Below are 16,425 nucleotides of genomic sequence, written 5' to 3' on the forward strand. Positions count from 1 at the left end.
TTTACCCTGATGCGGTTTAGATGACTGTTTCTTCGATAGGAATATTGTCTTTCCCACTCAGCTCTCCAGCTCGCTGCGCCAGGGATCTCTGGAAAAACTGATGTCAGGGGTGCTGAAAGGAACAGTTCTGAAGGACTGCCGTAGGCTTTGGCAGGGCAGCGGCTTTTGAAAAGGAGCAACGTTGTTCACTGGCTGTGGATGTTCTGTGAGCAGCTGCTGAGCACTGTGTGAAGAGAGAAGATGCTGAGATGATCTGATGAGACCTTTCCTATGCAGTCCCTCCCTGTCCTCTTTTTTTTTTTTTTCCCAAATGCGTGCATGTGCAGGAAGTTTTGCCTGTAGATGTCTCTTGTAAGATGCTCTGCATAAAGTAAAGGTTTGGAGAATCTCTGCCAAGCAAAATGGATACTTCAACGCTTTTGTGGATGGCTTTTTTTCTCTTGCTGTATTGAGGAGCTATATATTCAAAGAAAATGCTAAAATTATGCGATTATTTGGTGGAGCTTAATAAAAGTTCTGCAATTCCATGGAAAATATCTCTGCAATAAGGATAACAATGTTTTATGCCAAGGGAGGTACGTGTGTACATTCGTGTATGCTTTGTGTTATTGTAACTTCGCTCAAGATAATCTCAAAATGAGTTGATCTTTATCTCACAGATGCATCTTGCACTTGAAATATTTATTTAATCTTTGCAGACTTGGTAAAGTGAGCCGGTTTGAATGCTTTTAACTTAAATTTTCTTTATCACACTGTCATTCTTCCAAGAACACTTCTCCTCATCTTCAATGTAAATGATAGGGATTCCTTTTATGTGAGCCAAAAGGTGTCAGATGACAAATTACCCTTGTTTCACTGAGATGGTGGCAATTGGGATACTTCTTATTTGAATTAGTAGCTTATTTGTGTTTGTATTTCTTCTTTTTCAAGCAGTACCTGATGTCATATGACTTACACCGTGCTTCATCACTTAGAGTACGCAGCCTAAGAATACGCTACGAGTTCTCGTTATTTCTCTCTGAAAAGCCAGATGTTTGAAAGCCTGATTTAGTAAGCAGCACGCTCACTGTACCAGCAGCTGATATGACTCAAGATCATGATCGGAAAACAACCGAGTGCTTTCAGTTGCGTGACTCTGCTAGGTCTACTCGGCAGGGTGAGAATGAAATAGTTTCCCTACCCCTGACAATTCAGAGCACTAGTGAGACCAGTACATGCCGTCTAGTGCTCAACTGTCTTCCGGGTAGCTGCTTTGTCTTGCCAGCTCCCCTGTGAATCTGCACGCCGTGAGTCTGCCCATGTCTGTTGGCGAGAGCAGCAGCTCTTCTGCAGCCTTAAACGCTCGGGTCTCTCTATTTTCATTTGTCTGCTTATCTTCCTGCCAGGAAATAGCTTTGTATCCAGGATTTCCTCAATTCATACCTAACTTCAGGGTGAGACGGCAGTATGCTCCATGTGGAGCAACCGTTTCCGTGAGTGGCTTGAGCAGAGTGATCAGGGCCACTGTGTTATCAGACTTCATACTGTTTTTTTTTTCCTTAAATCACCTTGAGTTCTTGTATCCTAGTACCTGCACATACCATTCCTCTAAAGAATCTGCACTGAGCTTATGCTGTCACGTTTCTGTAGCATGGAACAAAAGCACAGCAGATGATGATCTATGTAAGGTGTATCCTGAGAGTGGATAAACTTGGGATAAAGGCTGAAACGAATAAATGTATCTGCTCATTTTCCTTGGAGTCTATCTTTCATTCTACATATTTACCATGCCCTACCTAAGAAACCTTAGCTCCTTCGCACCATCCTTTATCAAATAGTGACTCCATGGAAGACAGATTCTCAAGAACTTGAGTTCCTTCTCGCGTTTCTTACTTGACACAGGATCCTCTGCACTGATCAGATGATAAATTCACCCTTATTTTCTTTTAGGATCACTAAGGTCTGTTGCAAGATCTCTCTGGGAGACTTGCATTGGTAGAAAAAATGCAGCCTTTGTGCTATGCCACGTTTTTTTTTTGTTTGTATTACTGCTGAGAAACTATCAGTATGGTTTCCCAGTTACCTCCCCGAAATACTTCATGGATTATAGAATGTCTCTAGGTGGCTGTGTGGCATACCAGACATCAGTTTTCTCTTGAAGATGTGAAATCCCATTCTCTTACTATAAAGTGGATTAACTGGGAGTAAGCTTGTCACCCAGCACTACCTGAGCTTGCTTACGACATTAAGGAGTTGTCTGTACTTGAAGACAGATGCTTTGAAAATCAGGAGAAAGACTCCAAACTTCCTTGTGTTAAAATTGCAGAAGAACAAAAAAGGACAGATAACAAACAGAAATGCTCTTAACAGAATTTTTCCTCTTCTACTTCCATCACAGGCTTTTTTGGGTCTCTAAAATGTGGGTTTTTTTTTGCATAGGAAGGGAGATTATTAAAATTGTTGATGACATTGTCATAGATAAACAGATTTAGCTTGGTGACTGTGTCCTCCTGACTAGCAGCAGCAGAAGGCTTATTAAAAAGACCTGTAATTTTCTGAAAAGCTTCTTTCTTTGGCGTGCCACTTAAATAGCTGAAACTCAGAGAAGTCAGCCCATGCTGGCTATCAGCTTTTCAATGATGCAGTCAGAAATTTGGAACATCTCCTGATAGGGAATGGGAACAAATGTTGTTCCAATTCTGTGCTATATGACATGAGTTGCTGCTAGAAGGTGTTAACGTGGAATTTTTAATTTTGTTTTTTTTAGAAAAAACTAGTGAATTTTACTTTAGGAAGAAGATGAAGAGCTAATAGTAGTATTTGAAGCAAAGTATAATGTAGCAGAACTTCCAGATCTTTTTCAGCTGGTTCTCTGGTGGCTTGCGTTCCTACCCAGTACGCCAGGATCTTACCTGCAGAAAGGCTGCTCCATGTTTTGTGAGCTCCCTGTAGTTCGGTACAAGCAAATCTTCACAAAGGTTTAAGATGCATCAAGAATTTTCAGAAGATTTTCCTGGTGAAGAAAGCGCTTTGGAAAGCAATCAAACCAAGACTAGTAATTTAAATATTTGCTGTACGCTCGTTTGATCCAATCGTTGAGCGAGCTGGCAGGCTGCTGGGCTGGCGGTGGGTTTGCAGGGGGCTGGCAGTGGGTTTGCAGGGGGCTGGCAGTGGGTTTGCAGGGGGCTGGCAGTGGGTTTGCAGGGGGCTGGCCCTGCCAGCTCTGGGCAGAGTTGCAGGGTCTTCAGGTTGTGAGCTGTCAGCTAGAGCTGGCTGGAAGGAAGCATAGCCTCCGACTTGAAACTGGAATGGAAAAGGAGCACTTGACCATGCTGCACGCTTAGGGGGAGCGAATTTGCAGCTGGTGAGTGGTGAAGCACCACCATCCTGTTTATATTGTGATTCTGAATGTGACAAAATCCACGGGGCTGGCGTAGCAGTCCCCAAGATACGCTCCTGTCTGTGCTTTGCCCTGCGCTGTCCAGCTCCGCTGTGCTGTACTCCCACCCTGTGCTGTTGTGTAGCCATTGCCGCCAGCTGTGGGACGAGGCAGGGTTGCAGGAGGGATGTCTGTCTGTCTGTGGGTCTGTCTGGAGCAGTGGACCAGAGCACTGTGCAGCAGGTAGGAGTTAGGGGCCTGGGGACTAGCACGGAGGAGGCTGGCTGGTGGGACCCATGCGGGACACCGAGGAGAAGTTTTAGCCCTGCCATGCCGCACATCCCGCAGTGTGTAGGGAGGTCCAGAGGGCTGCGTCCTGTCCTAGCAAAGTCACATCACCTGAGAAACAGGGAGGGGACAAGTAGATGCTGCCACCGCCAGCCACAAAGGCCTGCTGCCCTGTGTTAGACAACAGTGAAGAAAGCCATGACACTTGTTGGAATATTCCACTTCGGTATCTGTGCATCATGAATCAGTGTAACTACCGGTATTGCTCTTCACGACTGGAATTAATGTTTCCTGACTAATGCGCCAGCTTAGCGGGTGTGAAAATGACTGCCCTTTTCATAAACAAATTGTACCTCTCTGTAGCCCTTCGTTGACGTGCACGCTTAGCCAGAAAGTTCTCTTTTCTCTCACTTGGGGATATTAAGATGTTCCTGCAGCTGTAGCATGCCCTGGGGTGGCTGTAACAAAAGAGCACGTAAAGAACAAGGAAATAAGGAGAGCTGGACCAGTATGACATTGGCATTTCTCAGACAATCAAAGCAGAAAAAGAGAAAAAGGGGAAGAAAAAAACATTTTTTGAAAGAATGAGGAGGAGGAGTTAGGTCTCATTTAATCTTAGGATTTTGGCAGCAATCGGCAGGCACCTTGTTATAAACCTTTTGTTTGAAAGTCTTCGTTGGTGTACACATGCATGTGTGTGAAAGGAGAATCGTTTCGTGTTGAAGCAAGGTATCCAACTCCCCGCTTCTGTTCGGATATTGATGTTAGGAGTGGAGTGCATGTATGTATGCTGAGTACTGACCGGGGTCTTATAAATGTTTTTAAGTAAAAACTTGAAGCAAGAGCACCGATTGTAGATGTTTACTATTAAAACTTTCTTTGTAGGTTATTGCACTTAAGAATGAACATTGAAGACAAGCTGGGAGGATTATTTCTTAAATGTGGTGGCATAGACCAAATGCAGTCATCCAGGGCTATGGTAGGGATGGGTGCAGTATCTGACCAGTCCGGAGTATCGGGAGATCGGCAAGAGGCAGTGCTTCAAGATCGGACTATGGCACACCAAGAAATTCTTGCGACAGACGAAGTGTTACAGGAGAGTGAACTTCGACAGCAAGAGATGATTTCACATGATGAACTCATGGTCCATGAGGAGACGGTAAAAAATGATGATGACATGGATGCGCAAGATAGACTTCCTCAAGGGCTGCAGTATGCTGTTAATGTCCCTGTAAGCAACTTCTTTGTGAAATATTGGAGAAGTTACTAGGGAGCTTGATCTGATAGTCTTATCCTACTCTGGCAAGAATCTATTAATTGCTTGTTTGGATTTTGATTATCAAAATATTTATGAATAGATGCTGGTTATGAAAATGTCATTTGCTTCTGGCTGTGGACAAATTTTTCCAATTAAGTATAATCTTTAAGTATCTGTTTTATAAATATTTTATAATCAGGCTGTTGCCATAGAATTAACGAGTTAAATTGTGCTCTTTTAAATACATTTAATGTTCAAGGGTAACTACAAACCAGAATAAATAGCGTTATGAAAAGTTGCATACTGTTTATGCTGTTGATAGTGCTATTTAGTTTCTTTGATATAGGAAGCATCTTCTTATATGTTTTCAAGCTATGTGGACGCTTAGCAATTGCATTCACGCTGCAGGTTGGACTGTGACACTTCATACATGACCATAAATATGCCCCTCCTTGAGATCTAATAGAAAGTTTCCCTCATCTTGTCCAGAGAGAATACAGGTGACTTCCTTTTGAAAACAGAACGTCTGTGTGTAAAGCAGCACACCATCACTGTTAGCTGTCAAACATAAAGGATAATTACAAGGACTTTAAAAGCAGATAGCCTTATCTGTGAAGAATAATCCTTGGAAAGGTAGCGTTGTTAAAACACTACTCTGTTAGCTGTAGATCAGGCAGCTCAGCTGTTAGAAAAATGTAAGAGTATCTTGCTCTTCATTAAAGTTCACAGTAGGTCAAGAAATATTTTTGGAAAAAAAAATCCCATCAGTAGCAATATTTTTATTTTCTTTAAAAGTACTTCTGTCTTAAATATATAATAAACTATTCCGTTAAATCTTGCATTGACAGTACACGGACTAAAGTAAAATAGGTGTGAAAAGCTGAATGGTTTTACAGATGGAAGTGATTTTAATATAAGAACTGATCTCAAAATCACCACAGATCAGAAGGAAAAAAGACTTTGGGAGATGAATGAAAGGATACATCAAAATGTCACTGTAGAAATTAACTATGCCCTTTTTACTTAAGATACTTATTATTCCTTTCACTTAAATTTCTGAAAGAATGAAGCCACAAGATAATTCCCTTAGAAAAAGGTTTTCTGTTTCAGCAGTTTGTCATCTTCTAAAATTGAAAAATTGCTTTTCTGTAGTGAGAACCTTACCTGAAACTGGCACTTGGTATCTTAACAGATCAGTGTAAAGCAAGAAATTACCTTTACTGATGCATCTGAACAACAGAAACGAGACAAAAAACAAATACGAGAGCCAGTAGATTTGCAGAAAAAGAAGAAAAGAAAACAGCGTTCACCAGCAAAAGTAAGACATTGATTTGGCAAAACCAAGATTAAAAGAACCTGAAGATTGGGTTGACTATGACTAATTTCATTAGCATTTGAAGTAGTTAGGCTGGAAATTGTTTGTTTGCTCAGTAAAGATGCAGTTCTGAAGTTTACCAGAGACCCAAATCAAAACCTGATATAACAGTGTTTTTCTTTGAACTCTTTTTAGCAACATGAACCCTTGACATATTTTAACATCTGTCTCTCCAGGGAGTTCTCTCCAAATACTTTTTTTTAAATTATGAGTCAGTAGCTTTGTAGACAACCTATAAATCATTACTCTGTATCAGTCTAATAATAGTTGTGCTTTTCTGTGAGCCTGACAATTTTATATGCTTTATGCATAGTGAAAAGTTTTTAAAAAGAAGTCTAAAATGGTAGTTTGGAAAATTCTAAAAAGTTACTAATATATATAAAATAATCTACCGGTAGGGAATATTCCTGTGGTCATAATCATCTTCATATATGTATTTATTGATATCAAAAATTCTTACGATAGCTGCTGGTTTGTTACTTCAAAAATTGTTTTGTAGATCCATTCATGAAGAGTATGTATCCCTATATGTCTGAAAATGTAGATTTTCTTCTGTTGAGAGCCACTTCAGATAAAAACAGAATCATTTCACCTCATGAGGTAGCAGTGTTATACCTTCTAGCAACTCTGCAATCCATCTTCAGATTTAAAATAGAACATATACTGGATGCTCTGATAGGTAAAAATCAGTTATATGTCATCACACAGAAGCCCTAAAATAAGCCTACTCTGAAACCAACCTAGACTGCGTATGCATTGAAGCAAAACTCAGCCTAACACCACGAAGAATTCCAAAAACTCCTGCTTGTTGTCCAGGGATTGGGACCCTTCAATCCTCCTCAAAGCACTGTGGTATTCTTGGAAAGTTGACAAATTGTATCAAATTGGGTGTGGAAGCAAGTTCCAAATCCTTTGCATCTAGGTATTTGTCCCTTTGATAGAGAAAGGAGATGTAGGTCGAATCCCCTCCACAGATCACTTCCATGGAAACATTGCAAGGTAGGAGAGGCATGTGTCCCTCTTTCTACAGACATATACTTGCATGCTTCCTTTTATCTTCCAGTCTGTCAGTGCCATTCTTTTGAGATAACAAAAGATTGAAAAATGATCAGGAGAATTGTTAAACAGGTTCTTTTTCAGTCTCTCTTCCCCTTTTTTCAAGCTTGTCAGAGTAGAATGGCAGGATGAAGCTGAAGGGCTGACATAGGTGAGAGCCTTCTGCAGTTTGAGTTAGTGCTCCCAGGGTAACAGGGTTGATTTTTCCATCCATACAGCAGCTGGGACTTTTACAAATGGAAGTCAATTAATATACTAAAACGTTTGAAATTTTGTTCTATTAATCTAGTCATCATATACATAAAAAGTCAGTAGCTCTTATGAATCCTATCTACTTTTCCCCCTTCCATGCACACACACACATGCACACAAATGCATGCGTGTACACACACACACACGCGCTTTTGTTACTTTTATTATGAAAACTGCCAAAGTTTTCTTGATTTAAGACATGGTGCAATGAATGGATGCAGTGGAAGAGCTCAGGGTTAGTTTGCACAATTATTCTAAAAATTTCAATATATGAAAAAAAATCATAACAGGTATTTAAATTTATTTTAAATAACCCGTTAGCGTTTCATTAGTTGAATGCTGTTGCAGTACCTAATTTTTATAGTTGTCTGTATCAGAGACTTACTGGAGCTGTAACATACCAACCCTACAAACGTATGAATGTGCTTGTCCTTCAGAGTGAATGCGCAAGAATTTGCTAGCTGAGACTTTCACTCTTGCTGATTTTTTGATGCAGCAAAATTAAAAATTGTTTTAAGTAGATCCTATAGTATTTGCTACTGTTGCAGAGATACTTCATTTATTCTGACTCCCTTTCTCATCGCTATCATTATCATAAAACCTTAAACATCATAGCTAATCAAAATGCAGATGTGTTTCCCCAGCAGATTTTTATTTTATATTTTTTAATAACAAGGGACTAAATGTTTTATTTAAGGTTATTTAAGCGCTTCTTTATAGTTCTGTTTTCAGTTAAGTAAGACTTCTGGAAATGTAATTTATTTACTGGTTTTCTTATGCTCTTGCCAGAGATGATAGAGAGTTTGGGTGTGGGTGTTTTTTTTTTTGTTTGTTTGTTTTTTTGACAAATTAGAGCAAACCTGTAATGAGCTTTATTGAATAAGATATGGTGTAATTTTTTTTTCAATTAATTTTTTCAACTTTATATTAAAAGAACTGCTTTGACATCAAAGCAGTTGGGTGTGGAAAGTTGAATTTGTCAAGGAGATGCTCTAACATGTATATTGAGTGAGCAATATTTTATTTAGTGAAAACCTTGGGAGAAGAAGAATACCATTTTCTTGGTTGTTTGGCTTTGGGGTTTTAGTTTTTAAAATATAATGTTGTCTCTAAGATTGCTGGTATTATGTAGATGTAGGTAATTTGTATGACTATCCTGGATAATTTGTATGTTTCTTTGCAAATTGCAATAATGATTTGAAAAAAGAACATAACTTTTCACTTTTGTTTTAAAATGTGAATACCCATGGTTCAGTGCCCAGAGGTGGTTTGGTTACTTTGCGTCCTTTCCAACAGACGGACAAAGTAAACAGTAGCATATAAAATGACTCAGCTGTGAATAGGGAAGCTCTAGGTTGATTTTCTTTGAGATGCTTTTGCCTCCGTCCTGTTGAAATACTTCTTAACGTACAATGAGACACGAGTTGGATTGGACTGCAATTGGAAATGTAAGCTAAAAGCCTAACACGTAGCTTTATAGAAATTAGCATTGTTTTACCTGAAATATTTAAATTTTCTGCATCGAAAAAATGTTTTTTTGTTTTTTTTTTTTTGTAGTTAATAAGACATCTTTAGAGGGTAGTGTGAGAACAAATTTTACTCTTTTTAAAATAGATCCTTACAATAAATGAGGATGGATCACTTGGTCTGAAAACCCACAAATCTCATGTTTGTGAGCATTGCAATGCTGCCTTTAGAACCAACTACCATTTACAGAGACATGTCTTCATTCATACAGGTACTGCTTGAATTCAAATTTGTCTTTTCTACTATATAAAGGGTTGTTTACTTATGTTAAAATGTTTTCAGCTATATGCGGATTTCATTTTTAAGACTGTAGCAACCTTGGCATCTAAGCTTAGAGATTCCATGCACCAAAGTGTCAAAAGAATACCAGGAAAAAAAAATCAACATATGTTTAATCAACTTAAGACCTAACTGTTTACAAGGTTTCTTTTCTTTCTTTATCAGAAAGTAATGGGTTGACTTGTAGCCTAAGTGCCAAAATTGACCCCTTTGTAAAATGTGCTCCGGCTGCTTATTTGCCTGATGAGGTATCTCTCTGGTTCGGAGAAGTGAAAAAGGTACTTACCATTATAATAGCTTGCCAGTATCCTGAATGCAGTCTTATGCCAGCATCATGATTGATCTTGTTCATGAGGATGTTACAGCCATTTCAGATCACTCTTCCATGCTAGTCTCAATGTGATTCTTAGGATCATGGAAACAATTCTGGAGTTCATATACTTAGTAAGGCTAATGTTTTTTGGTACTAGAGTATTTTTGGAGTTTGCTCAGATGCTGGTTTCTTATAAAGATTTTAATATTCCTCAAAAGTAGTTATCAGAAACAACACTGTGTAGTTATTAACTTATGGATGTGGAATTATATTGTTCAAGGTGAAAAACCATTTCAGTGCAGTCAGTGCGACATGCGTTTCATACAGAAGTACCTGCTACAGAGGCATGAGAAGATTCATACTGGTGAGTATAGTGCCTTGAGTATCTTTACTGGCGTGCTTAAAAACTGTTTCCCCACTCAGGCAAGGTTTTGGATAACAAGTATGCAGCCTAAGACCCTGTTGTAGTTTGTTTTGACTTAACAAATGTTATAAAACTTTAAAAAACAAATTACCTTTGTGCTTTCAACGTGTTCCACTTTTCTGTGGCTGTAAAGTGAGTATAAACTGTAATAAGCAATTTTGAAAGTAGTCTCTATAAATAATCCCAGAGTGACAAATTTTGAAGTTTGTGTGTTCATAAAAAACAAGGTTTATTAAGCAGTTGTATCTTTTGTTGTATCAATTTAATGTGAATGACAGGGACTTCCAAATCATATTTTGGTAGATTTTTCTTTTTTTTTTTTTTTTATTTCTTTTGGAATTTGATGGATAAGTGCCAGGACTAAAATGGCCAAAATGCCTAACCCCAAAGGTATTAGTATCAGCTTTACTTCTCACTTTTTTATTTTTTTGAAAGGTTTAATTCAGAACTGTTCTAAAAATAAGAGCTTTAGTTTAAAAATATCGTAGGTCAAGTAAGGCCTGAATTTTTAAGCCAAAGAGAGTTAAAGTTTACACATGTTTATTTTTTATCTTGTTGCACCGCACAAAACCACATTCTTTAACAGGTTTGGCTTCATTGGGTTTTTGGCATTTTGGTGCATGGCCTTTCAATCCCTCTTTAAATATTTTGTAATATGGTCCCTTTGGACTAGATGCCAACTCCTCAGCCTCTTTTACAGAAAAGCAGAGCTGGTGAATGTGCACAGTGTTTCTTGGCTCTAGCATTTAAGTGGATATGAAAGCTACTAACACGCAGCGCAGTGTGTGCATGTGTAAGAGTCAAGAGGAAGAAAAATCTCTGCAAAATGAATTTTCAGAGCAGTGTACAGGGAGTTGCATGCACAAGTGCCCTGTTGTTTATGGGATTTTTGTATCCTAGGTTGCCATGAGTCCAGACTAAGTAGGTTTCCTTCAACCAGTCAGCCACAGAAGAGTCCTCCATTCTTCTGTCCCAAGTCTTTGTTCTGTTCATAGTCTTTCCTCTGGCCCTGAATTGGTGAACCATGCAGCCTTCACTTTGTGTAGATATTATTCTTGAAAAGAATGCTCATTTACTCTCGGTTGTCTGTTTATCTGCCCCCGACTCCGAAAAGAAAAGGCAAATTTTTTTTCTTCACATTTTTCATTATTTTTTTTTTCATGATGATTATTCCCTGTACGTGGCTTTGAAAATGCGAGTATGGGCAATGTAGTTAATTAACACTTGGCTGAAAATATTTTTTTAGCTGCATTTGATTATCTTTTAAAATTCAATTTCTAGCTCAAATGACAATTCTGCTGCATTGACTGTAAGCTTTGGAGGCAGGGTTGGGTCTGGTGTTGGTGGGACTTTTATTTTTCAGCTCTTATATACATAAGTCGGTCTAGCAGAGAAAGATCTGCCATTTAACAACTTACCTATTTAGTTTCTAGTAGTTATCACTAGTCATCGCTAGTTTCCAGTAGACAAACATCTTTCATCTTTAGTGAGATTGTAGTTACTGGATATATACAACTTATTCTGAAAAAAAAGAAAAACACAGATTTTATTTTTTTACCCCCCCCCAAACAAAACAAAACAGAACAACAACAAACAAAAAACAAACAAAACAAACAAACAAAAGAAAACGACTTTTTTGAAGTTCACTTCGTTAGTAAGTATTTGACTAGAGCTCTGTTTTAGGGCCTGGCCCAGTATAGCTAATTGTCATTCTGTGTACCCATCTGTGCTTTCACTTCGATGTGATAATATATTCACTCCTGGGCCACAGCTGTTTGCTTAGTAGTATTCTGTTCTGCAGAACTGCATATTTGAACCCATCCAGAAAAGGGGAATTTTCAGTTTGCTTCTCTGACATGGAGGTGAACACTGGTCCATGGTTTTTGCTTTGATGGAAGTAAAGGAAAGCTCTCTTTGTATTACTTATACTCTAAAAAAATTCCTTATAAATTCTGTTGTATTTTTTCTTTTTATTTTGCATTTTTAATATCTGCCTGTTTTTAGCACCAGTTTTTGTACATTGTTCAAAATACCAATGAATAACATATGCTTCTTATTTTTTAAAGATGTTTATCAAATTTTCAAGTTCATTATTTTAAGAGAATCAAAGATGGCAGTTATACATAGAAGCCCCATTTTATGCCTCTCACAAGCCCTGAATTTAGAGGTGCTCCAGCTAGTTCCAGTCTGATTTGAATTCAGTTCTTTGAACCACTCTGTCGAATGAGGTGTTCTGATGGAGGTAGGAAGCAATCAATGAACAGCCTTATTCTGTGTAAATAATTAAATAGTTGCATCTAAAAGCAGACATTACATTAATACAAAATTCACTTTCTAGAAACAATTGTATATAGAGGAGGGCAGCAGTGCTTAGATCCTTGCTGCCGAACTTGTCACTAATGATACAGAAAATTGCCATTGCAGTTGTGAGAAAATGAACAGTCATTGGCACACAAATAATTTCATATTTTGAGTTTACTAGGCTCATGAAGATATCAGATTTTTTTTTCAAGTATATCTGCTTTGTTTTTGCTTAGAGATATTTCCATAGACGTTACCCACTCATGCATTCATGTGTCCTAATTCTGTAAGCCACCCTACTTTCCATTTTAAAACACACACACAAAAAAGATTACATTAAAAAAAGACAAACAAACAAGAAAACAGCATTGGTGGCTAACCGTTCAAGTGCCTTATTGTTCTGTCGTGCTGCTTTTTATTGCCTTCTTTTATATTTTATCATTTGTATTTTGTTTGTTTAGATTTTAAACTGCCCTGGAGATTTGCTGCTATAATTGTTAGAGACTTCATACACATAGTAGTTGCAGCCATGCTTTATAAATAGTTCTACTGCTCAGTTGTAACGTATTTCCAGTCTAGACACAAAACATAGGCTGCTGTTGTAAATAATGTATATAATTATTTTGTTATATTTTAAATTTTTGATTTTTTTTTTCTACAAATGATTTTTTCCTAGTCACTAATGCATTTCAGAAAAATATATTTTGGATTCTCCCTACGTTACCAGAAGGTTTTTATTAATGAACTCCGTTTGCAATACATCCTGTTCTAAAAGTACAACAAAATTTCAGAATGCACCTGAAGTTTCAGGCTTCTGCTAGGACGGAAGTATTGCAGGATGCTTATCTTCATACTAATTTTTAATCTTTTTCTAATACTATCTTCCTTATGAAGATTAAAGCAAGAATTAAGCATGGTATCAGTTACACAAAATGTGTCTTAATTTTACTTCCAGTGTTCTGGAATTCTACTGGAAGGTATTATTTTCTGTGTGGTACAAGTTAGTTGAAGGGAGTGTTCCCAAACTTTTCTTCCTATTGAGGCATGGCTAGCAGTGCCCTGATACGTCCCCTCAAGGTCTCCAAAACAGCAGTCGCAGCCTGCTCCTGTCCCATCCCTGGGGTTTGGAAGCTGTTTCGCAGCGGTGCACGGTCTGGCACAGGCACTGCTGCTGCCAGAGGTAACGCCTCTGCCATCTCGCCATCGCTGGTGGGAATACGCTGCAGTGAAAAAGCTGACCCCCCTGTTTAAGCCCAGTTGCGCCTAGGAAAGGGAATAGATATCAGTAGTCTTTTGCCAGTAAATAGCCAGCTTGTTAAGGACTCTGGGACCCTTGCCTTACAGAGATGGGTGTGAGGCTGAAGGTAAGTGTACCCACGAAGCGGTCTGCATTCGAGCCTCCCTGGGATACAGGAGAGCTCCACGGAGGGCTGCTCTGCACTACAGCAGGACTGAGCTGTCTCGCTTCTCTGGCTTGGTTCAGCTTCTGTGGAGGCTCAGGACAGTCTGCATCCCAAACAGCATTGTGCTGCTCTGGGAAGAGTTTAGGAGACTGAAAACAGGCTTCCAGACAACATAACAAGAGTTGTTCTAAGGGGGTGATTTAAACGAAGCACCAAGTGGAATAGTGGAGAAAAGGAAAATAAAACATAAAGTAAAAAGGATTAAGTAATAGTCTTTGGGAATGGAAGGGGTTGGTGTATAACAGTAGAACAGCAAGACCTAAAACTCTTGCCTCATCTTTCTTAAAAGTGCAGACAGGAATTTGAATTTGACTGAGAAAACCTTGACAGGCTTGGTGCAAGTAAAACACCATAGTAGCAGGTATGCCTAACAAATAAAGGGAACGTGGCAAGAATGAAACTGGAATTTGAAAGTAAAGGAATAGGCCTGAGAGGAGGATTTGCTTGTAGACAGTACGAGTGAGGATTACGTGGTAGGTGCTGCAATTCATAGAGGGTGCTGAAAAGATCAAAATTTTATGGTGGTTATTAGTAAGCAAGATATGGTAAAGTTGGTCTCGGACTGAAAGTGAAAGAAGAGAGAGGATGCTGAGGTTGTGAAAAAGAATGGATGGTAGATTTTAGGAGGGGAGATAATTTGATCTAGGAGAGAATAAATTGGAATTATTTCATCCAAGAAAAGGTTTGGTTGACAAGCCACATGGAGAGGTAAGAATTAATAACTGAAAATTGGGCATAGACTTACAGAGAGAGATTTAGAAGTTGCTTGGAATTAAGAAGGTTGAAACTCTAGGCATTAATGATATGACAAGGAGCAAACGTGTGGGTGAGGCATCTATTTTCCATTCTGGTTTCTATAAGTACTGGCATCTTATTTTAAGGTGTAGTCATATCAATAGTATTTCTATTTATAGAAGGATGTGGCTGAATTTTTCCATTCTAAACAGAAAATAATAATGAAATAAAATTAATATAATTTTATTTATCATTAATAATTTGTTAATGCTATTTAGTAAATTAATTTTTCAGGGAAAAAAAAAAACCTACCTCAGAAAAAAATAACAGTCTGCATATTCCTGGAAATGAAAGATAGATATTTTATATCCCAAAAATCTGCAGTACAGCATCCAGAACAAAGAGGATGTTGACTGATTTTGCCAAGACATTTCCTTATGACTGCATCAATTCAGAAGACTTTTTAGTAAATACTAAGGGGAAAGATGACTGTTTTTCAGGATGAGTTCTGTTAAATAATAGTGAACTTTTGTAAAATCAAAACTGACTTTTCAACACATTTGGAATTGTTCAGTTTTGTTGGAGAAACTTAGAAAGTAAACGTATGATAAGGAAAATGTAAGGCAAAAGTTAAAGGAAGTAAAAACAGTTACTGCATGTTCTGAAAGGACCATTGGAAGGCTTCTTAGTGAGAAAAAATAAGGGGAGGAGTGCTAAAGGTGAATGCAGGGCAATAAATGGTTTTTAACTAATATCTCATGAAAGTGAAAAAAAACAAAACAACCAAACAAAACCCTATTCGCCTGTGTCAGTTCAGCTACAGAGGTTTTCCTTTTTTATTTTTTTAATTAATTGCAATTTTAAAATGAATTTTGGTTCCAACCGAAATAGTAAATTTGTTTCAGAGCAGTTGTTTCAATTTCACAAACAGATAAGGGGAAAGAAAAAAGTGAAAATACAGAGTATCCTACAAAATTCTAAATCAACAGCTTGAAAACACATAATTCTCTTCTAGATGGGAAAGGATTGAGTTAAATGAGTTGGTGAGAGAATTAAGGTATTTTTTAGATAATCCTCTGCCCTAAAAAATATTTAGCAATGATTTAGGAAGGTTATTTTTGTAGTTCTTCATTTTTTAGGTTTAAGACAGATACTTGCACCTGCATTAGAAAAAAGAGAAAAAGCATTTTAAAGGTGGATTTTTTAAAATCATTTTCTTTAGTGTAAAGATTTACAGTAATTTGGAAGCATCAGCTTGTGAGTGCTGGGAGTACTGTGATGTGAGCAAGCTGTGATTTGTTTTTCAGTAGCAACAGTCTAAATCCTCTTTATTACTTCTATTAGAGAATGTAATATTTGACCTGGTAATTGTGTGGAAGAACATTGATGTTTTTTTAGATTAATATTGCTACATGTTTTTTATCAGGTGAGAAGCCATTTCGTTGTGATGAATGTGGTATGAGGTTTATTCAGAAGTATCACATGGAAAGGCACAAAAGAACTCACAGTGGAGAGAAGCCTTACCAGTGTGAATATTGTTTGCAGGTAAGATGTTGTAGTGAAGTCTTTCACAATTAGAAAGCAAAATACCAGTCAGTTCCCAAGTAGTACACGTGGAAGTTTCTCCAGATACTGTAGCTTTGCATATACAAATAAACATACAAAAGAATCGTGTTTTTTTTTTTTTTTTTCCAGTTACAGTGAGCTGTCTGTATGCACAGGAGTCGCAGCTGTCTGCAGTTGATTTTACTGATATACACTATCATTAGAAGTCAGTAAAGTGGATAGACTGTCAA

The 16,425-nt window shown here is 37.9% G+C and overlaps 1 protein-coding gene across 2 annotated transcripts in view; it reads left to right on the plus strand.

Annotated features, from left to right (window-relative positions):
- The window catches only part of ZNF148 (zinc finger protein 148), a 40,947-nt gene that overhangs the window by 15,307 nt on the left and 9,215 nt on the right, over positions 1–16,425 (plus strand). Inside the window, exons 2-6 of one of the 2 annotated variants that reach the window (XM_035571447.2) lie at positions 4,532–4,877; positions 6,097–6,222; positions 9,202–9,325; positions 9,987–10,070; positions 16,056–16,174. In XM_035571447.2, the coding sequence (XP_035427340.1) occupies positions 4,548–4,877; positions 6,097–6,222; positions 9,202–9,325; positions 9,987–10,070; positions 16,056–16,174 (783 nt within the window). In that variant the 5' untranslated portion in view covers positions 4,532–4,547. The remainder of the gene's footprint in view (positions 1–4,531; positions 4,878–6,096; positions 6,223–9,201; positions 9,326–9,986; positions 10,071–16,055; positions 16,175–16,425) is intronic. The other variant, XM_035571450.2, reaches the window with a different exon arrangement.

This window comes from Cygnus atratus, chromosome 6 (assembly GCF_013377495.2).
Source record: "Cygnus atratus isolate AKBS03 ecotype Queensland, Australia chromosome 6, CAtr_DNAZoo_HiC_assembly, whole genome shotgun sequence".
NCBI classification, from domain to species: Eukaryota; Metazoa; Chordata; class Aves; order Anseriformes; family Anatidae; genus Cygnus; species Cygnus atratus.